This window comes from Staurois parvus, unplaced genomic scaffold (genome assembly GCF_062004578.1).
Source record: "Staurois parvus isolate SC_StPar_1 unplaced genomic scaffold, SC_StPar_1.0 ptg000080l, whole genome shotgun sequence".
NCBI lineage: Eukaryota > Metazoa > Chordata > Amphibia > Anura > Ranidae > Staurois > Staurois parvus.
The window spans coordinates 4,785,611-4,810,180 of record NW_028317876.1 but is presented as its reverse complement, the minus strand read 5'-3'; the positions used below and the strand labels follow the sequence as shown (position 1 = coordinate 4,810,180).

Sequence of the window (24,570 nt, the reverse complement as noted above, 5' to 3'; positions counted from 1 at the left end):
TTACCAGGGTGTAAAGAGCCAACCTCTATCCTTTTTTATACACTGTACATTTACACCAGATTTTGGAGGCAAGAATTTGGGCCAGGATCTTCATTAGTTAGGGTGTAATCTTATATTTTCAAAGGTCTTAACAGTCCATGAGGGACAACAAGGGAAAGTACTTCATATAGTAGAGTTCAAATGTCTACCACCTGCCGATAGCGCACTGTAGTTGAACTGCTAAATACGTGACTTATAAATAAGTGACTCTGCTTTTCCGGGTAGGGGACGTACGAGCCTGCCCACCCAGCTGCATTGCCATTTGCTCCCCTACATGCCAATCACTTGGTACCATGATTCATGGCTGAGACCTGCCCCTTCCCAGCCAGTGTCATTAGTACATTGACAGTGTATTTTTTTTAGCACTGATCACTGTAGTAGTTTCACTGGTGATGTCAGTGTAAGATAACCAGTGTCAGAATGACCGCCGTACTATCACAGTCCCAATATAAGTCAATGATCGCCACCAATAATGGTAAAAAAAAAATATTTCAGTATAGAGTATATACCATCATTTGTAGACGCTATAATTTTCACACAAACCAATTACTTTTTTGTATGTTAAAAAAAATATGAAGAATATATTTAAAAAAATTATATACTGCATTTCAGCATGCAGTATATATATATATATATATATTGAAATATATTGAATATGGCCAAAATTGTAGTACTTCAAATATATGTCAATATATTTGGGCTGAATATTTTTAATATATATTTCATATATATTTTTCTTCCATATGGGTATTCCTTAAACTGACACCACCAGTGGAACACAAATCCTCCCATTGATACAATGCACATTTCCTTCCACTGACACCAACAATGGGGAACTATTCCACCCACTGACACCAACAATGGGGCATTATTCCTCCCACTGACACCAACAATGGGTCACTATTCCTCCCACTGACACCAGGGATGAGAAACTAATTTTCCCACTGACACAATGTTGATCCGTACTCCTGCTGACCACCAAGTCTATGGCATTGTTTATTACCACCGATGCCAGGGCATTTTCTACTCCCAGCGGCCACATCCCGGCACCCCTAAAGTTTAAAGGACAGTAAATTGGCCCTTTATTTAGAAAGTTTGGAGTCCCCTGATCTAGAGCATTACACACTGTATATTAAAGTGTTTTTAAAGCCAAAACATTTTTGTTTAATTTTGGGTAAATTGTATTATGGTTAGAATGTCAATAAAAATGTCAGGTTGTTATTTTTTTCTAGTGTCTCTGCTATGCTCAGACTAAAAAAATTGATAGGACACTCAATCAAGAAGAAAAAATGACTGACAGTGTAAACAGCTGCAGAAGTTAAACTTGCCCATAGATATTAAGTAACAGTCACCTGGACAAATCTTTTTGGATGGATTGGGAAATGATGGAAACCTCAGCTCACAACAGTTCCAAATGAGTGGATTGAACAGGTTAAAAAACCTTTCCCTCATAGATAGATTTTTCATTAAGTTTGATGACCATCCTCTTGCAATTATGAACATTGCTAGTCATTGAAAGCACTTCTTACCATCCTCTGCTGGGTCACAAATTACCAAACTGTTGATGCCCGAAGCAAAGCACCACTCGCTTTCATTAATCTGATTATGGCCAACCTTGGCTGTTCATTAAATCAATATAACTCTTATCTCTGAATTGCTATACCCTATAACATGCCTCTATATTGAAAGCTGAACTCTCCAGTAACTGTATAAAGTGTACTCTTAATGTAAAATATCTTGTGCAGTTTTTTTTTAACTGGTATGCATTTCCTTTTGTCAATTAGATTGTATACCTGGCTTGAAGCAAGGTGTATATTATCAAGGAGGAGACCAGAGTTCTGTGTTTGTCCCTGATGTTGAATATTGCCAGCTAGTGTGTACCTTCAGTCCACGTTGTGTTATGTTTTCTTACCTTAATGCAAGCTGGCCTAAAGAAAATGAAAGGTAGAGTACTCACTTTCTCTTTACACACAACAGCTTTGAACACTGAATGCTTTTCCTAAAATTTATGTAAGAAGTGGGAACCTTTTCTGCTCCATTCCAGTAGCTGTGGTAGCAATGCTGAGAATATAATAAGCTCTTAGTGCTGGCGTCTATATGAATTGTAATGTATGTCAACATTATAAAACCACAGCAGTGTCAACACCTCCTGTCCGCAAAAATCAATCAATCAATCAATAAATAAACAGCATCATAAATTCATCATCAAGGAAAACAAAACAATTCCTCATATATAAGGCCACATGCACACAAGACGTTTTATAATTACTCCTCCTCTTGGCAGAAAAAACGCCTGACGCTTGTCAAAGTGTGTAACGCTTTTACAAGTTTTTAGGCATATTTACAGGCATCAAGCACTTGAGCATTAATTATTTTCATTGGCCAGAATATTAATATTCTGGCCATTGACACTCAAGCGCTTAATGCCTTTACACGAGTCAAGCATTTTTTCTGCCAAAACCCTGCTGCTTCTGGATGCACTGGCCATGTTTTTTTATCCCTGCTGGTAAACGCTACTGCTAATGAAAGCCTCTAAAAGTCTCTGTGTGCATGGACACATAGGATAACATGGCAGTAGAAAAAAACGCCTGATGCCCTTAAAAGTGGCTGCAAAAATGCCCTGTGTGCATAAGGCCTAAAACAAACAAGAGATACCTGTGCTCAAATCCCAACAGTTAGTGCATACATTTATCCATCAGGTGCTAAAGGAGTGTAACCACATATTAACACCAGAAATTCTGAAGGACCCTCTGCACACTGGTATATACCCTTTCAAGCAGACTATGCAATAAATAGGGATATTTAGTTCACACATATTGCAATACATGCTTAAGCTGGCCAACTGCATCAAAGTAATCCCTCTATGGCCAGTCCTACGCTGCTCTGCCTACTCAAATGCTACTGTGGACACAATGCTAGCATAGGGGAAAAGACACAATGGGGAGAGCTACAAGGTTCAGGTCTGGCTACTGACCCAACAATACAACAAACAAGAGATACCTGTGAATCCCAATAGCTAGTGCATACATTTATCCATCAGGTGCTAAAGGGGTGTAACCACATATTTACACCAGAAATACTGAAGGACCCTCTGCACACTGGTATATACCCTTTCATAAGGCCTAAAAGTCCCTTCCAACCAGTGTTAATGGTGCTTATTTCATAAATAGTTTGCCAGTGCAATAATATACATTCTTCTCTGCACTTCATGCAAACCAGTACGTGTGCTGTCCCAGTTCTCCTGCACTCACCAGAAAATATTGACCCCGTACCTTTCAGCATATGAGTCAAAATACGCTTTTAGTTTTCATCCTCCTGGGTATTGCCAGTGGTTGTCAGCCTCTCTCCTTTCTTGTTATCCTCCAACTCCATCTCTTCCACAGTGGAAGCTTTACCCCTTCTGGAAGCTCGAATCACTCAGGCAGATAGTAGGGGAACCACCATAGTGTAGCATAACTTTATTACAGTATATAATATAGCAGCAGCAGTCAAGCGCACACATAATTGTTTGGAGTACATACTGTATATTCATTTTCACATATCACAGGCTCTAAAGCAGTTTGAGCACTTTTACACAAAATGTAGTACAAATGTATTAAATAAAGAATTGTAATGTATTGAAGAATTCAGCTCACCAGCTGACATACTAACTGAGAATGGATTGACTTTTTGAACAGAACTGTGTTTCGGATACACAATTAATGAAAAGAATATTCATTGCCAATGGTAAATTTTATTACAAAACACAGTACCTTCATACTAATAACACTGAATTTCTATTCAATAAAACAGATTTGCATGCTTTCTAAAGGACAGCGTTAAACTAACTCTACCAGAAGCATCATTAACTGGAGCCGTTTCAGGATATTCTTTGAAACACTGCAGAACGAAAATATATAGTAAGTCTTTCTATTTCCTTTTTATATATAGCATAGTAAATAGTTTACTCTCTATTGCACATACCAGCTCTAGAATATTCGTATTTTATTGTCATAAAATATAATGACATTCAGTTGTAATTGCTTAATGGTGGGGGTTGGGAATATAGGAGGAGTTTTCTTCTCACACAATAACCTTTCTACACATAAATAGATAGCTAGCAATTATGGTGGGGTGCTTACACTTATATTTCCAGGCTAACTTTAAGTTTTGCGGTTTTTCCAGCATATGGTTAACCCCTTCATCCCGGCCCTTAAAGGGTTTCAGAAGCCGGGAGGCGGGGCGGGGTTTAGGGTCATGTGACCGTCATGACACGGCAGTCACATGATCGGGAAAGGTCCCAATCGAAAGAAGAGATCGAGACCTTTCCGTGAGTACCGGACATGTGTGCTGGGAGCGTGCAGGGCGCGCGCTCTCAGCACATGTTCTTTTTTAATAGAACGCAAATGTGCGGCTGCTCGGCATCTAGGACTAGACGCTGGGAGGCTGCACATTTGCGTTCGGCCGGCGTGAAGAGGTTAAAGAAAAACAACTCAGTTTTCTGGTACAGGCAGTCCCCGAGTTACAAACATCCAACTTACATAAAACTCATACTTAAGAACAGAGGCAGTGTGACATCATGCTGGTTCTGGAAACCGCCAATTGGCCATCTTGCTGTTCACCACATGCTGCCACCTACTGGCCGGCAGACCTGTCAGCACTTGTGTACCACATCACTGCATGGCCAGTTAACCCTTCCCTATGCTATCTACAATTAAAAAAATATTTTTTTTGGCAGGAGTTACACTTAAAAAATGTACCTGTTCCAACTTACATACAAATTTACCTTAAGAACAAACCTACTCGGGGACTACCTGTAAAACTAATCCACCTTGTTAGAATTACATAATTTGACTTGTTTAATTAAGACAAAGCTTCAAGTTCTATATAGGTTAGGAAAATAGAGGTTTTGTTTGTCTTTATTTGTATTTGGTTGGTGCTGAATGTGTCTCCCACCTACAGACCATCAATCTGTTGACCTTTAAGTTTGCAGAGATTAATGATTAATATTGTAATTGATGTCCAAGATAATATTTAAGCAGCTGGCGTTTTATACAAACAAACTACTAAGCAAGTTACTAACCGGACCTATACTGAGATTATGTTAAGTCAGACATACTTTAGCCATGCTAAATCTCAGGATAACTTTATTGTTTCCCTTTTTTTATCTTTGGAAAGAAATTTACCACGTAGTAAAGTCAGGATGAGGGTGTCAGTCAGGGCTGCATGCTAACACTACTCTTAGAACAGAAACAAAGTAGCTTTAAAATATTGGCCAAGTTTGTTTTATAACAATTCACTTTTCTCTCAATTGACTTTTTGTCATTCTTTTTCACATAGACCCAACCTGTTCTTGTTGCTCTTCTATATGTATGACAAATTAATGGTAAAATACTTGGAGACTAGTTATATAAAAAAAAACCCCCAAGAAACGGAAGATACTTTTTTAAGGTGTACACAGCAGAGTTCTTCAAAGGTTTGATATGGAGGTTGAGTATGACTAATGAGTGGAATGAAATTCATTGCACTATGAAGTTACTGATTTTGCCTTTGCTGAAATTCACTGATTTTTTACCTCAAATGTCAAGATGCAGACTGCTTAGGCAAAAATTGCTGACATGGTGATTAATTAATTTGTTATTGAACAAAGCAATGTCACTAAACAATGTTGAAAACCCTTCTCATTGACTACAATGTATTTAGCCAAAATGGAAAAAATTTTGCTGAAATGTCCATTTTTTCCCTGAAATTTTGGCAAAATAAAAGTTCTCAGCATTGTTGCTCCATAATGATGACACAGCTCTGGGTGATCTCCTGAGGGAAATAGCAAACAGCCACAAGGGAAGATAGATGACTTGAAAGGTACAATGGGGTAGGCAGCCAAATTGTCATAAACTGATTTGACTCAAACTATCTGAGAATCATCTATATCCATGTCAGATGGAATCATTGAGATCAAGGCTAACCTGAATCAATTTGCACCTTTTCTAATTATTGAGCACAATTAATGCCAAATTGTTCAAGAAAATTCATTTTGTACAGCCTGCAGGGATAAGCTTTTCCCAGAACTTGACATGATGGGGACGAACTACAACACTAGTAAACTAACAAGCGTGGAGCAATGCAAGGAGCACTGTACCAACAGTATTCATTGTCAGTTCTTTACATATGTTACAGAGAAGTTTCACAGTGTGCAGCTACGGTGAGTATTTTAATGCAAATGGAAAATGTGAAGTATTTTTCTTGCCACTGTAAGTTAAAATAAGAGTGCTCTTGTGCCCCTAACCTTTGAGCTATCCATAAATTGTTAAGCAGATCTTAACAATTAAAAAAATAAAAAATAAAATCAAATATAGCCGCTAGAATGTTTAAAGTGCAGACACCTACAGGTGCCTAAAAATAGCTGCAGAAGCTTAATGCACATGTAAATGCCAGGCAAAGCTGCAAAATGTGTTGTAATAGAGCTTGTGCCATTTGTATTGTTGATATACTGGTGAAAGGAGCACTGGACACCTTAGCTGCCATTGTGCTATATGCTAGGTGTCCAGTGCACCCCTGTGCTTTTAAGGAAGGGTGGGCTTCCTTCAGGCTAACCTGCCTTCAGTTTATTCATTATTTTACATGTGCTTTTACTATGGAGGTTCTCAAAATTATAGAGTTGGGACTTCAGAAAATAATGGGATGCTATGAAGAGGATCTGCAGCTTATGCATGTATTTGCAAATGCTTTTAACACAAACTGTTAGACAGGTAATTTTGTTGATTGCAGGCTGGCTGGTAAGTTGAGCTGGGAATTTTACTTTTTTTTGTTTGATATATGCATCGCCCTTCCATGTGCTCCTTGCTGCAAAGGCCAGTTATAGATTGGGGTGGTTGCCATTTCTTTGTACTGCTCAGATTGTTAATGCTGAATCTGGAGGCCACATCCAGCATCCCCCACCTGTGACACAGGTCCTGAAATACTTCCGGGTGTAAAGACCATTCTCCTGACCCTAGAAGCTGTCAGCTCAGGTAGTTTTTTGTGAATTGCCCATGCATTGAATGCTAATTGCAAACAAACCTGGAACTAGGAGTTCTGTCCAGTCTAGAATTCTGGTTCCCTCCTGGTGATTGATCTAGATGTCCAGCATTGCAGGAACAGCCAAATTGCCTGTAACTCCAAAATGTTGATTGAGAGACAATATTCTTTTGATGACAAACCCACCTACACCGATAATGTGTTTATGACTTGCATATATGGTGATGATTTTCCAAGAAAGTCGATGAGCTAGAAAGACCAAGAAAGTTCAAGCAATATGTAGCATCTAGTGTTGCTTTTAAAGGTTCAGAATAAAACTGTACCTTTTTAGGGTCTAGATTGTCTGCATCACTTTGACAGCCAGAATGTTTGCTGACTGTCTTCTCAACAAGAGGTTGTTGAGTTTTTCCATGATGGCAATACCCCGTGGAGCAAAGCAATGCTCGCACAGGGGAAAAACTTTGGTGAGCACTTGAGGTGCATATGATAGAGCTACAAACTGACAGTATATTGTGTTCATGGCAAAAAAACTGTTAATGTTGATATTCTGGAACATTAAGGATGTGGAAATAAGCATTGTTGATGTCTACAGAAGCTAAAAAGACTCTCTGATGGAGGGAGGCTATGACAGATCTGGTGGATTGTTGAGTTGGGGTAAAAGTATCAGGCTCCAAATCATGCCTCTGGTCACATGCTTCTGGTGTATTCTATTGCATGGTGTTCCTGGAAACTACCAGCCATTAGCTTCTTATAGTCCAAAAGGGAGAGTGGCACTCACAGGTCTTGAGAGATGAATGCACAGTGAAGATTTTATTTTGACGTTCACAAGCACACGCACATCTACCTGAGGGTGAGCTTATGCCTCGTCGAAATGTTGAAATAAAATCTTCAATGTACACCCACCTCTTAAGACCTGTGAGTGCTGCTCTGTCTTTTGAACTATATGTACTAAAGACTTTGATACACAACCAGGCCCATTTTCTTTCTGATATGTGTGCAGTGGCAACCACTTGATTAGTTAGCCATTATTAGCTTCTTAATAGTTGTACACGTATTTCATGTGGGTTAGGCCCAAACCGTAACACAAAGCCCCGCACACAGAAGGACTGAGTCAATTCTTCAGCCAGCAACATGATCTGTTCCTATCTGTCCTGGCCCTAGACTATGAAGTTATGTTGAGAAAGTTGTGCAGAACACTGTCTTACCTCCACCAGCTTGTCCCGACACAGAACTCTGTGCTATTAAACTTGTCCGGCCCAAAGGCACAGAGGGAAGCTACCACATTTCATCTTGCAAGGTTTTGCACATACATGATTCCAGGCATAGTCCATAGGAATGTTCTGTCCCACAGTGGAACCCAGTATGGAGACTCCAACTACTCAGTAAAATGCCAAGTGCCAGGCCACTCCACCTACTGAACCTCCATTACTATTCACCACTGCTTCCTCTCCCCAGCTGGCCGCTTCTCCTTGTTACACACCACTCCTCCATAACCTCAAGGGTTAACCAATATATGCACTTTTATCCAAGAAAAGCTTTATTGGAAATAAATATACATAGCCAGGCTAATTCACATACAATTTAAGCATTGCCTTTGCAGCGTCAAAACTTTGAAACCAAGACGTATTAACAAGTTTTGTTTCAAGAAAAGGTAGTACAAACGTGTTTAAGCGATATAGCAAAACAACATGCTTATCCCTCTCACTCAATATGAACACGTAAAAGCCTGTCCATGGTTAATTCCATCGGGGCAAGACCTGAAACATCTAACCAATTTGCCCATACCTTCTCAAATTTGCCTGAACACCCCCTGTACAAGTAGATATAGTGTTCCAACCTCAAGGTATCCCTGACACGTCTAATCCATTCCCTTAGGAGGGTGGATCTTTGGATTTTCAATACAATAGTATTAAGTTGCATACCTGAAATAGGGATCTCCTTATCACCTCTCTAGTAGGTGCCTGAGCTTCCACCTCATTCAGGATGCTCAAAATATAATTCTACATAATTCCTGTAATTCCTGCTAAATATAAATGTTTTACCTGTATTACGTTAATAAATAACAAATAGCTGTACATTTTAAATGCGCCTTTTTGCAAAATGGTGAAAATTGAACATACGAAAAAATGTAAATATCCAAATTTCTCTAACAACCTGGAGGTTTTCATTTTTCATTTACAGCTTTCAGAGTTTTTGAAGGACCCCCCCAAACCATATATATTCTGAAAGCATAGGAGTAGTAGAATAAAAAAGAAAGTGCTACTGATTTTTAGGCCCTGTGATATTTGCGTAGATGTTTATAAAGTCAATATTTTTGCTAAAAATACACTAAAATCATTATTAGCAGATACATACATGGCAAAATGTATAAAATTCCTGCTAAATTTCTACTAAATATAAAAGTTAGAACTGTTCTGAGTTCATAAATAACAAATATTTGTAAATTTTAAATTTTGTGAAATGGGGAAAAAGGAAGGTATTCAAAACTGTGAAAAAAACAGTTTATTCTAAAAATCTAGAGGTTATTTTTCATGTACAACTTTAAGGATTTGTAAAAGGCCCCCCCAAACCATATATTTTCTGAAAGCACATAATCTATAGAATAAAAAAAATGTGCTACTGATTTTTTAGGCCCAATAGTTGCACAAATATTTATCAAATCGCTATTTTCTCTTAAAATACACTAAAATAATTATTAGCGGATACATACTTGGCAAAATTTACAAAATATAGAAATTAAAACTGTATTGAGTTAATAAATAAAAACTATTTGTAAATTTTAAATTGCGCTTGTTTGTGTAATGATGAAACCAGAATGTGCGCAAAACTGTAACTAAAAACAATTTAGTCTCAAAATCTGAAGGTTACCATTTTTCACTTACAGCTTTCAGGATTTGAAAGGACCTCCAAACCATACATTTTCAGAAAGTACATGATCTGTAGAATACAATAAAGTGCTACTGATTTTTTTAGGCCCTGCAATAGTTGTGTAAATGTTCATTAAATCGCTATTTTCACTAAAAATACACTAAAATTATTATTACTGCATACAAACACAAACTAACGTTTTAGTAATTCCTGCTAAATTGCTACTAAGGCCTTGTTAACCAGGCCTATTGAGGACTATGTTTACCTGCATGGGGATGCCCAGGTGTTCTGTGCATTCCCGTGCAGGCAGTCCCATCCATGTCAATTGGGATGCAATGGTTGCATGGGCATAGCCACTGTTCCAATCTGACATTTGTGTGGGTGTGGGTATACGACCCCAAATGCAGACAGTGTGAGCTCAGGGACATGCACCCGGACCCACATGGATGTCAAATTGGGAGCAAAGGCTGTGTTTGTGCAGTTGCTACATCCCAAATGACATCAATGGGACTGTGTGCACGGAGATGCATGGAACACCTGTGTGGGTAAACACAGCCTTGCAGGGGCATGCACTGTGCAGTGGTATATTTAGGTTTTTTGCTGCCCTAGGCAACACAAAAAAAATCTGCTGGCCCCTGGGCAGAGAATGCTATCCAGCAGCAAGTTGGATCGGTGAGTTAGGTGCCATTGCGGGGGTTGGAGTGGCAGGGGGGACATGTTCTGCTGCCTTCAAATCCTCTACAATACCTGCTGGTGGGAGAGGCAGAGGAGGGAATTCAGCGGCTGCAGGGTAGCTGCAGGGGATCAGGTTTACGGGTGGGTGGGGGCGCTGATTGTGGGGCGGTGGTCCCCCTTGATCTCCTCATGTATCACAAATTTACTGAGCGATGTATCAGTATGGATGTCACACCACTTCCTCAAACTCAATCTTTCTAAAACTGAGCTTCAGAAACAATTGAGTACTGACATGATACTTTTTTTATTTTCACTAACATACAATTTTGAGGACAAGCTTTTGGGGTATGTCCCCTTCTTCAAGGTCCAGACAGTACTATTTCACAAAGTTTTAGCAGAATTTTAGAAGAGATGTTGAAAGGGGGAGAAAAAAACCCCCCAGAAAGAAACACACACAAACAAATGTAGACAGCAATGGTTATTAGACTAGAGATAAATCACAGCAAAAGCAAAGACTGCAGGGGTGGGGGGAACAACACTCACAGAAGGGGTCGTAAAACGATAATGAGTGAGGAATCCCATGTCCAAATTAAGGCCGTTATCTCTTGTATAAAATAGAATTATCATTCTTAGTTCAAAAGTTTTCCTTTCCTGAATAGTTTTGAAATTTCCTTTAGGAACTAAAATATTGAGGTCTCCCAAGGTGTGGTCTGGTTGTGCGAAATGGTGTCCCACAGGTGTGCAAAAGTCATCTTCTTTATGTTCCTTGATGGTATGTCTGTGCAAATTCATCCTTGTTTGCAACTTCTGTCCTGTTTTGCCAACATAAGATCCTTTGCTACATTTAACACATTTGAACATGGGATTCCTTGATCATTATCCAACAGTTTTACGACCCCCTCTGTGAGTGCTGTCCCCCCCCCCCCAGTCTTTGCTTTTGCTGTGTCTTATCTCTAGTTTTATAACCATTGCTGTGTACATTTGTTTGTGTGTTTCTTTCTGTTTTTTTATTCTCCCCTTTCAACATCTCTTCTAACATTCTGCTAAAACTTTGTGAAATAGTACTGCCTGGACCTTGAAGAAGGGGACATACCCCGAAAGCTTATCCTCAAAATTGTATGTTAGTGCAAATAAAAAAGGTATCACGTCAGTACTCAATTGTTTCTGTCGCAAGTGCACTAATACGGCTACAATCACCTCAAGTAAAACTGAGCTTGTAATATTTCCCCCTCCCTGATCCGCCCCTCATGACTGTACCATTGATGTCAACAGCACAGCTATTGGACCACATGCCAGGGTGCTAGGTGTAACCCTAAACTCTTACCTCTCCTTCAGGCCCCATATTCAACCAATGGCTAAATCCTTATGGCACATCTTGTAAGAGGTTTTACTAGGTCAGAATTTCATATGGATAACTCAGGAAGGTCTCTAATCCAAAATTTAAAATGAGAGTATATTATTTCACAGACAAAAGATCCAGAAACATTGTACAGACTCAATGCAAACTATTTAAGCAGTTTCATTAACCCATAGTTTAAATGGTAGTGTCAAGCACCATCTAGCGGTGTCTCTAGCAACCCACAGCGTGGGGTTCCTCAGGGTGCGGGGTCTAAGTCCCAGTCTGCTTATTCACCAGGGCCCCTGATAGTGGGGATGGACTTGGAGCAGACTGAGACCAGGTCATGACCCCTGAGTACGTCCGGCAGTGGTAGAGAGCACCGTCAGGGGTGTGCGGGAAATGGAGCCTGACGTGAAGAGGCTGGCAGGCCTGGTAACAGGGACAGATCCGTGCAGGATGGATGGACCATCAGAGTAAAGTAAGGCGTAGTCAGACGGGCCAGGTCAGCAATGTGCGGGCAGCGTGGTACCGGAGGAGCATGCAGAGAATGGTCAGGGTCACGAGCCGGGTTCAGCAACTAACGGGCAGCGCGGTACAGAGGATCAGGCAGAAGAATGGTCAGGTCAAGCCAGGGGTCAAGCAGGAGACAATCAATAGGGTCAAGATCAATGCAGAGGTCGGCAACAGGAAGCTTCACAGGATCAGATAACAGGAACAGGACAATAAGACCAAATGGCAATTGACATACCTCCTATCCCATTTAAATAGCGCACCCTGCACTGTCATTGGTGCCAGGCGTGTGTCCCCGATCGCGAGTGCGCATGCGCGGCCGCCGTGATCGCCCAGGTCCTGCTGCCCGCTGGCTAGAGTGTGTCCGTGTTCTGCGGATGCGACACCCGGCGCATCGCGGCAGAACACCTGACCCCTGACAGGTAGAGACACAATTGATGCAGATTGTGTAAGTAGATTCAATAGGACACAATTTAAGAGGGGAAGACCAGGCAAGTTTTAGGTTACAAATCAAAAAATCCTGTATCTTTTTCTGAAATGAAGGCAAAGAAGAAATATGGAAATGTGAAATCAAAGAAAAAAACTCCAATAAAGCACACAAAAAAATGCTGGGAGAAGGGGCATGGCATCTTAAAGGACTGCTGGGTCTATGCATTATAAACATAGTACATGACTGTATAATGCACTGTTTAGTGCTGTATAGTAAAGCAGGATCTATCTCTCCCTACAAATAATCTACCTACTCTCTATTCTCCTCAAACACATAATGACAAAAGGCTGCTGGGAACCCTGACTTTTGTAGCACTACCTCTGATGGAGCGGCTTAGTAATTTGGGTCCTCTGTTCTGCACCTCGACTCCAAGAATGACCTCAGCCCCTCTGACACATCTGATTGGATGATGCCTTTAACTTGATGGTGAGCTAATATCAGGAAATAGACACAAGTCAATTTAGTGGTAAATGAACTCAATGTATGGGTGCAGTTTAGGGTAGATGACGGTACGAGCATTAATGAGCATACGGCATATAGATTCAAACACTGTTTGCTAGACAAAGTAATCACTATGCAAAGGTAACTTTGAACAGATTTCTGTACCACTTGACTGGGGTCAATTCATAAATAAACACTAAACAGTGCATATAGGCATCAACTGCAATATGAGTGGTAGTTCTATTGTTAGTCTGGGGTGCATTCTAGAGGTAGATAAACTATAGCTCAGGTCTCCTTAGAACTATTCCTATTCCCTTAGGCAATACTAGGAGTCCTTGTAGGATGGCTTATCTGGATTTACATTGTTACACCCTTCCCTTCAGCCAGCTAGCATGGGAGCCCATCTTGCCATTGGTGCACGAGGCTTCCTTTGGTAATGACATAGTCCCAGTCCCAATGCTCCCTCTCTCTTGATTCCCAGCTGTAAGCCCGAGGCCTCTGCTCCAGCTTCCATCAAGTCTGAACGGGGGATATTGTCACTTCAATCACCCACAGCAGAAAGACTGCAGCCTGGGAAGATACCGCTCTTTTCTCCTCCCCTGTCCCAGCCTCCCCTGGGAGCTGTAGGACATTGAGTAATGGAAGTCCACAATAACTCTCCTCTCCTGGACTTAAATTTTCACACATCATTGTTACCACCTTCAAAGTCTATGGGGCACCATTGACTCACCTGATCCCCCTGCTGACAGCAGGTGGCAGTGCACTGAAGTCCAGATTGTCTTTTTGGTCACAGATCAAGTGTGCTGCAGTACTTGTCTTGCTCCTTCAGCCAAGTACTTGGCTACACTTTTATAAGGAGGAGGCTGGCCCATAAGAAAATCCCCACTATTAACTCTTCAAAGCTACCTGACCACAATTCATTATTGATAATTGGCTGCTATAACTTTAAAGGTCCTCATGAATTCATCATTTTCTCGAACTGCAAACAGCTTGGGTTAAAGTCGAACTCATGGTTGACCAGAACCCAAAGTTCATCCCTCCTGACTACTATATTTAGCAGATTTATTGATTTCACCATTATGTTCTTTGGATAGAAGGTGAATATTACAGGAGAAGCTGTTATTGTTTTTTAATTGTCTATTACATTTTATCTTGTTATTTTTGGCTTAAGTTCTGCTTCAATCTAACCTGCATATTCCCCAACTTGTAAGCCAAAGCATTGGTGTTGAACCCTACTAGTCCTGCTGCGGGATCTAAGCCGTATCCATAGTTAAATGGCAGTCCACTGCAAACAAACTCTACACATCAAAATGCTCTCTGTTGCTGAGGGTATGGTTCCTTAAATAACAGTTTCAACGGTTTCAGTTGTGAAATGCTTATGACACCAGAGTCATGGATGCATTCTGTTAAAATGTTTACCCTCAAAATACATATTATTTTATTTTTTCTATGTAATTTTATCATTTAAAAGTAAATTGTATACAGCTACTTGTGGTAAATGTTTTCTTTTTTCTGTGGTGGTGTGATCTCATACCTTGTTCTCTCTTTTGTTCTCCAGAAACCTGTGTTACCTAAAGTACTCTGGAAAAGGAACACCAACAAAAATAAGACATCTCTCCAATGTCATAACCGGCTTCTCATTAAAGTCCTGTGGAAAATCTTCAATAGGTGAATGTCACATTTTATGAACAAACATGTCATTAAATGGTGGTAACTATGGGGGTGGAAGCATGCAGAAACAATTAACCTGACATACATTCATTAATGAACAGGAAACAGTGTATGGTTTCCAAGGAGATATCAATGTCTTATTGATGAGCATGTACCTTGTAAGTGTCTCATGGCTTTGATCACCTACCTGTGACCCAAATTATTGCTGATAACTTCATTTACAAGCAACAATGAAATCCATTTATCATAGGCTATTGTATGTCATTTTTTGAGACCATGCTTAATTCATTGTTGAAGATTAAAATCTCTTCTAGTGAGGGCTCATTTTAGTGAATGACTGATGTGTATAATATGATGGGAATTGCTAAATATGTTCTGAATGCTTGTGACTCATGATATAAAAAGTAAAAAATAATTTCTGCATTTGAATGTTAGTAGGGGCACACAGATGAGAGATTGAACAACATGGATGTAATGAGCTCAAAGTTGTCAGCAGTAAACAAAAATAACAGCATGAAATCAGTTCAATGTTATTGTCAACTGATTGAATCACTTTGTGAATGTGTAACATGTAGTAAATTACATAAACCAGCCTATATATTGACAAGTTCAATGCCTGGACATTGTCTTAAAATGGCACCTGGAAATACTTCTTTTTTCTGTAATACATTTCAACCATACAGGGCACTTTCACCACCTTTCTGCCCAGGCCAATTCTCAGCGTTCAGTGCTCTTACATTTTGAATGACAATTACTCAAAAATACTGTCCCCATATGAAATTTTTAATTATTTTTTCCACACAAATAGAGCTTTCTTTTGATAGTATTTAATCACCACTGGGCTTTAAAAAAAATAATTCTGCACTATAAACAAAAAAAGAATGAAAATTTTGGAAAAAAAGTGTTTCTGTTATAACATTTTGAAATTAAGTAATTTTTCTTCATACATTTTGACCAACATTTATACTGCAAAATTTCTTTGGTAAAAATAACCCAAATCAGTGCATATTATTTGGTCTGTGTGAAAATTATAGTCTACAAGCTATGGCACCTATTATTCAAAATTGATCACACCCGATGTACTGACTGCCTATCTTATATCCTGAGGCTCTAACATGCCAGGACAGTACAAATACCCGCCAAATGACCCCTTTTTGGAAAGTAGACAGTCCAAGGTATTTAGTACGGGGCATGGTGATTTTTTTTTTCAGTAATTTTTTTCTTTGGAAAATGAAGAAATTAAATAAAATTAGTTTTTCTCATAAAAATGTCATATTAATAAGTTATTTCTCATACACGGCAACTACACTCCAAAACACATTCTGCTACTCCTGAGTATGGAGATACCACATGTTGGACTTTTCCACAGTGTAGCCACATAGAAAGGCCCAATTTTCAAGGAGCATTAGACATTATCCACTTTAAGACCACTTCTGACACTTGGGGGTTTATTTACTAAACCTGGTTGACTCAGAATCTTGGGCACCTGTGCATGGTAGCCAATCAGCTTCTAACCTTAGCATGTTCAGTTAAGCTTCAGCAATAAAACCTGGAAGCTGATTGGTTTTTATGCAGAAGTGGACAAGATTCTGAGTCAACCAGGTTTAGTAAATAAACCCCTTTTTGTTCACAAGTAAAAATTACTTAGAACCCCCAAACATTATATATTTTTTAGCAGAAGCATTAGAGAATAAAATGGTGGGTTTTGCTATTTTTTTTTATGTCACATGGTATTTGCGCAACAGTTTTTCAGACACATTTTTGGGGAAAAAATACACTATAACAAATTTTAATGCACACAAACACAATATAATACCCATTTTTTTTGTAAACGATAAAATATGGTGTGCTGAATAAATAAATAACATTGTGCATGCTTTTGGAATGGTATTTAAAAATCTCCATGGGCGATGCTTTATTAGTCTTTACAGGTTACCAGTTTAGAGTTACAAAAGAGGTCTTGTACTAGAATTATCATTCTTGCTCTGTCGTTTGCAACAATACTTCACATGTGTGGTGCAATTGCTGTTTATGTGTGCATAAATGCAAGCATTTGCCTTTGCATACGAGCATGGGGGGATGGGGGGCACTTCACATTTTTTAAATTATTTATTTCATTTTATTTTTATGCTGTTTATTTTTATTTTTTACTTTAATTGTTGTCACAAAGAATGTAAACATCACTTGTGAGAGCAATAGAGTGACAGGTACTCTTTATGAAGAGATCTGAAGTCTGTTAGACCCTAGATGTCTCCTCTGCCCTAAAAGCATCTGATCACACCCCCACTGGCACACTGTGACAGATATTGATGGGACACTGGTACACTAACAGATGTTGGGGACACCGACAGATGTTGATGTTGCAATGGAACACTATTTGAGATGTTTATGGCACACTGGTACACTGTGACAGATGTTTTTTTGCACTTGTACACACTGACAGATGTTGATCGTCCACTGGCGGACATCGACAGATGTTGACGGTCTATTAGTGGCACATATACATGTTGATGTTGCAGTGGGACACTGACAGATGTTGATGTTGCAATGGTACACTATTGCAGATGTTGATGGGACACTGGTACACTGTGACAGACATTTAAGTGCACTGCACACTGTGTAAATTGTTGATGGGACACTGGTACAGATGCTGAGATAGCTGACAGGCTGCAGCATCCCTCCCCTACTGAGCTCTCACTGAGCTCAGGAGGTAAGCTGACACAGAGGCACATGCCGCTGTTTACATTGTATGATGGCTGTGATTGAACACAGCCATAACATGATTGGGAGGGAAATCAAAGAGCCCATATCCCTATTTGTGATGTGCTGTGCCCGAGGGACACAGCCATCACAAGATCGCACCACTGCGAGGCCACAAGTTCTGACAGGTTATATCGGTACGTCGCATCACAACTGCACTTTTCTCACCCGGCCACAGTACAAAAATGGCTGGGTGTGAAAAGCGCTGCTGTGATTGGACGTACCCATACAACGGTTAAATAAGGTCCAAGGACCCTTTCACATGGGCATTTAAGTCAAGTCCTCCTGTCAGTTTTTCATGCAGACCTGATCAGAAGGTCCATGGAAAAAACATGTAAAAGGCTTGGGTCCTTTTCTGCTTTGAAAGACTGGATTGGAGGTAGCCATCAGAGTCCTTTTACACCTGGCCATCCATAGAGCTCAGCTAGGTCTGCCATGTCCACTCTGCATAAACTGAGTGGGCAATGATATGATATATGTCCCTCTCTACTCCAATTAGCAGGAGATCTGCTAATGGGATAAAAATCTGCTAATGTCTAAAAATGGACATGAAACAAATGACACCCATTTTCATCTATCCAGATCCATTTAAATAGAAAAGGATGCAGCCTTGTTCCATTTAAAAAAAGGAACATGAACAGGCACTGCTGCAGGTGGATTTTAAAAAATGATCATCCATTTATATCCGCCCACTAGTAGACATACCGGGGTTTATTTACTAAAGCTGGAGAGTCCAAAATCAGACTCCCTTCTGCATAGAAACCAATCAGCTTCCAGGTTTCATTGCCAAAGCTTCATTGAACAAGCTGAGGTTAGAAGCTGATTGGTTTCTATGCAGAAGGGAGTCTGATTTTGGACTCTCCAGCTTTAGTAAATAAACCCCACCTTGTCGTTCAGTCGGCAGCCGTCTGAAAAAATGACAGATGGATCCAAACTGAATGCACTTCTCACTGTCTTGGTCCTGAGTCACCTTATATCCATGGGTTGAGCTGTTATGTGATGATCTGATCACTTGCAAACAGAAGGCAGCTGACCCTGCTGTTCTGAAGCCAGTGATTAGATCATTACAGTTATGTCATTATCTGTTTAAAAGGTGTGGATTGGGATAGTGCTTGGTTCATAGTTATGTTGGAGGTCCGAGTTGGGACTAGGCTAGCAGGGGCCCTCCAGCTGTTGCGAAACTACAAGTCCAATCATGCCTCTACCTTTGGGAGTCATGCTTGTAACTGTCAATCTTGCAATGCCTCATGGGACTTGCAGCTTGGCAACAGTTGGAGGGCTGCCAGTTTGACACCTGTGGGCTAGAGTGTCTTAAGCGGCTTTAGGGTGTCTTTAGAGTGTTTTAAAATGTCTATTTTTGTGAGCTTCACTAAAGTAACAATGAAAGTAGTATGTATTGAAATTTGTGGGAATGTAATATTTGCCTTCCTTCATGCATACAGTGGTAAAACTGGTCATACAGTAGTATAACTTCATTAAAAAAAATTCATTTTACGAATATTTTTTTACTTTTCTAATCATTAATGGGGTCAAAATTATGTTTGTTTTGGGAATTTAAAACTGTAAATGTGAGTTTTGTTCAGGAATGTCCATTCACATCAAAACTGAATGATAAAAGCAAACAATACTTAAGTACTTTTGAATGATACTCATTAGAGATGAGCGAATCGAAGTATCCGAAGTGGAATTCGAGTCGAATTTCGGAAAAATTTCGATTCGTGCCGAATCCGAAAAACAGCCTAATTCGGACGCGCGAATCGAAATTTTTCCGAAAATGGCGGCTGACATGTGCGGCGACGGAGCGGGGATGTCGGGGAAGGCGCGCAGACAAGGCGCGCTGCCCCATAATGCATTCCTCAACGACATGTGATCGCATCAGCCAATCAGCAGCCAGCCAGCCAGCACTGTGTAATGGTCGAGGTATATATAGCGGCCATTTTGGAAATCTTCATTTGCCTGCAGTCATTGAACAGAGGCAGACCGCTCTGTACTAGGGACAGGGACAGAGTTAGGGCCACAGAAACAATACTTGGGGACAGAGAGAAGTTACTTAGGGACAGAGAACCATTACTCAGGGACACAGACTTGTTAATGAGGGCCACAGAATCGTTCTTTAGGGACAAAGAAACGCTAGTTAGGGCCACAGAATTCATACTCAGGGACAGACAGAATTGTTACTCAGTGCCAGAGAATTGTTACTTAGGGCCACAGAAACGTTATTAGGGCCACAGAATTTTTACTCAGGGACAGACAGAATTGTTACTGAGTGCCAGAGAATTGTTACTCAGGGACAGACAGAATTGTTACTGAGTGCCAGAGAATTCTTACTCAGGGCCACAGAATTCATTCTCAGGGACAGACAGAATTGTTACTCAGGGACAGACAGAATTGTTACTGAGTGCCAGAGAATTGTTACTCAGGGACAGACAGAATTGTTACTGAGTGCCAGAGAATTGTTACTCAGGGACAGACAGAATTGTTACTGAGTGCCAGAGAATTGTTACTCTCACAGACACAAAATTGTTACTTGCACAGACACAGAATTGTTACTTGCACAGACACACAATTGTTACTCAGGGCCACAGAATTCATACTCAGGGACAGACAGAATTGTTACTGAGTGCCAGAGAATTCTTACTCAGGTCCACAGAATTCATACTCAGGGACAGACAGAATTGTTACTCAGGGACAGACAGAATTGTTACTGAGTGCCAGAGAATTGTTACTCAGGGACAGACAGAATTGTTACTGAGTGCCAGAGAATTGTTACTCTCACAGACACAAAATTGTTACTTGCACAGACACAGAATTGTTACTTGCACAGACACACAATTGTTACTCAGGGCCACAGAATTCATACTCAGGGACAGACAGAATTGTTACTGAGTGCCAGAGAATTGTTACTCAGGGACAGACAGAATTGTTACTGAGTGCCAGAGAATTGTTACTCTCACAGACACAAAATTGTTACTTGCACAGACACAGAATTGTTACTTGCACAGACACACAATTGTTACTGAGTGCCAGAGAATTGTTACTCAGGGACAGACAGAATTGTTACTGAGTGCCAGAGAATTGTTACTCAGGGACAGACAGAATTGTTACTGAGTGCCAGAGAATTGTTACTCAGGGACAGACAGAATTGTTACTGAGTGCCAGAGAATTGTTACTCTCACAGACACAAAATTGTTACTTGCACAGACACAGAATTGTTACTCGCACAGAGACAGAATTGTTACTCAGGGCCACAGAATTCATACTCAGGGACAGACAGAATTGTTACTGAGTGCCAGAGAATTGTTACTCAGGGACAGACAGAATTGTTACTGAGTGCCAGAGAATTGTTACTCTCACAGACACAAAATTGTTACTTGCACAGACACAGAATTGTTACTTGCACAGACACACAATTGTTACTGAGTGCCAGAGAATTGTTACTCAGGGACAGACAGAATTGTTACTGAGTGCCAGAGAATTGTTACTCAGGGACAGACAGAATTGTTACTGAGTGCCAGAGAATTGTTACTCTCACAGACACAAAATTGTTACTTGCACAGACACAGAATTGTTACTCGCACAGAGACAGAATTGTTACTCAGGGCCACAGAATTCATACTCAGGGACAGACAGAATTGTTACTGAGTGCCAGAGAATTGTTACTCAGGGAAGACAGAATTGTTACTGAGTGCCATAGAATTGTTACTCAGGGACAGACAGAATTGTTACTGAGTGCCAGAGAATTGTTACTCTCACAGACACAAAATTGTTACTTGCACAGACACAGAATTGTTACTCGCACAGAGACAGAATTGTTACTCAGGGCCACAGAATTCATACTCAGGGACAGACAGAATTGTTACTGAGTGCCAGAGAATTGTTACTCAGGGACAGACAGAATTGTTACTGAGTGCCAGAGAATTGTTACTCTCACAGACACAAAATTGTTACTTGCACAGACACAGAATTGTTACTTGCACAGACACACAATTGTTACTGAGTGCCAGAGAATTGTTACTCAGGGACAGACAGAATTGTTACTGAGTGCCAGAGAATTGTTACTCAGGGACAGACAGAATTGTTACTGAGTGCCAGAGAATTGTTACTCAGGGACAGACAGAATTGTTACTGAGTGCCAGAGAATTGTTACTCTCACAGACACAAAATTGTTACTTGCACAGACACAGAATTGTTACTCGCACAGAGACAGAATTGTTACTCAGGGCCACAGAATTCATACTCAGGGACAGACAGAATTGTTACTGAGTGCCAGAGAATTGTTACTCAGGGACAGACAGAATTGTTACTGAGTGCCAGAGAATTGTTACTCTCACAGACACAAAATTGTTACTTGCACAGACACAGAATTGTTACTTGCACAGACACACAATTGTTACTGAGTGCCAGAGAATTGTTACTCAGGGACAGACAGAATTGTTACTGAGTGCCAGAGAATTGTTACTCAGGGACAGACAGAATTGTTACTGAGTGCCAGAGAATTGTTACTCAGGGACAGACAGAATTGTTACTGAGTGCCAGAGAATTGTTACTCTCACAGACACAAAATTGTTACTTGCACAGACACAGAATTGTTACTCGCACAGAGACAGAATTGTTACTCAGGGCCACAGAATTCATACTCAGGGACAGACAGAATTGTTACTGAGTGCCAGAGAATTGTTACTCAGGGACAGACAGAATTGTTACTGAGTGCCAGAGAATTGTTACTCTCACAGACACAAAATTGTTACTTGCACAGACACAGAATTGTTACTTGCACAGACACACAATTGTTACTGAGTGCCAGAGAATTGTTACTCAGGGACAGACAGAATTGTTACTGAGTGCCAGAGAATTGTTACTCAGGGACAGACAGAATTGTTACTGAGTGCCAGAGAATTGTTACTCAGGGACAGACAGAATTGTTACTGAGTGCCAGAGAATTGTTACTCTCACAGACACAAAATTGTTACTTGCACAGACACAGAATTGTTACTCGCACAGAGACAGAATTGTTACTCAGGGCCACAGAATTCATACTCAGGGACAGACAGAATTGTTACTGAGTGCCAGAGAATTGTTACTCAGGGACAGACAGAATTGTTACTGAGTGCCAGAGAATTGTTACTCTCACAGACACAAAATTGTTACTTGCACAGACACAGAATTGTTACTTGCACAGACACACAATTGTTACTGAGTGCCAGAGAATTGTTACTCAGGGACAGACAGAATTGTTACTGAGTGCCAGAGAATTGTTACTCAGGGACAGACAGAATTGTTACTGAGTGCCAGAGAATTGTTACTCAGGGACAGACAGAATTGTTACTGAGTGCCAGAGAATTGTTACTCTCACAGACACAAAATTGTTACTTGCACAGACACAGAATTGTTACTCGCACAGAGACAGAATTGTTACTCAGGGCCACAGAATTCATACTCAGGGACAGACAGAATTGTTACTGAGTGCCAGAGAATTGTTACTCAGGGACAGACAGAATTGTTACTGAGTGCCAGAGAATTGTTACTCTCACAGACACAAAATTGTTACTTGCACAGACACAGAATTGTTACTTGCACAGACACACAATTGTTACTGAGTGCCAGAGAATTGTTACTCAGGGACAGACAGAATTGTTACTGAGTGCCAGAGAATTGTTACTCAGGGACAGACAGAATTGTTACTGAGTGCCAGAGAATTGTTACTCAGGGACAGACAGAATTGTTACTGAGTGCCAGAGAATTGTTACTCTCACAGACACAAAATTGTTACTTGCACAGACACAGAATTGTTACTCGCACAGAGACAGAATTGTTACTCAGGGCCACAGAATTCATACTCAGGGACAGACAGAATTGTTACTGAGTGCCAGAGAATTGTTACTCAGGGACAGACAGAATTGTTACTGAGTGCCAGAGAATTGTTACTCTCACAGACACAAAATTGTTACTTGCACAGACACAGAATTGTTACTTGCACAGACACACAATTGTTACTGAGTGCCAGAGAATTGTTACTCAGGGACAGACAGAATTGTTACTGAGTGCCAGAGAATTGTTACTCAGGGACAGACAGAATTGTTACTGAGTGCCAGAGAATTGTTACTCAGGGACAGACAGAATTGTTACTGAGTGCCAGAGAATTGTTACTCTCACAGACACAAAATTGTTACTTGCACAGACACAGAATTGTTACTCGCACAGAGACAGAATTGTTACTCAGGGCCACAGAATTCATACTCAGGGACAGACAGAATTGTTACTGAGTGCCAGAGAATTGTTACTCAGGGACAGACAGAATTGTTACTGAGTGCCAGAGAATTGTTACTCTCACAGACACAAAATTGTTACTTGCACAGACACAGAATTGTTACTTGCACAGACACACAATTGTTACTCAGGGCCACAGAATTCATACTCAGGGACAGACAGAATTGTTACTGAGTGCCAGAGAATTCTTACTCAGGGCCACAGAATTCATACTCAGGGACAGACAGAATTGTTACTCAGGGACAGACAGAATTGTTACTGAGTGCCAGAGAATTGTTACTCAGGGACAGACAGAATTGTTACTGAGTGCCAGAGAATTGTTACTCTCACAGACACAAAATTGTTACTTGCACAGACACAGAATTGTTACTTGCACAGACACACAATTGTTACTCAGGGCCACAGAATTCATACTCAGGGACAGACAGAATTGTTACTGAGTGCCAGAGAATTGTTACTCAGGGACACCTAATCGTTGAATTAAATAGTATGTCAGACAACATGCAGAGGAGTG

At 40.4% G+C, this 24,570-nt stretch overlaps 1 protein-coding gene across 2 annotated transcripts in view; it reads left to right on the top strand.

The window, feature by feature from the left end:
• Window positions 1-24,570, top strand: part of LOC149469160 (plasma kallikrein-like) — a 115,161-nt gene that overhangs the window by 3,166 nt on the left and 87,425 nt on the right. For both annotated transcript variants that reach the window (XM_089669581.1, XM_089669582.1), the window contains exons 3-6: window positions 1,824-1,983; window positions 3,832-3,938; window positions 6,061-6,220; window positions 14,917-15,026. In XM_089669581.1, coding sequence (XP_089525707.1) covers window positions 1,824-1,983; window positions 3,832-3,938; window positions 6,061-6,220; window positions 14,917-15,026 — 537 coding nt within the window. The remainder of the gene's footprint in view (window positions 1-1,823; window positions 1,984-3,831; window positions 3,939-6,060; window positions 6,221-14,916; window positions 15,027-24,570) is intronic.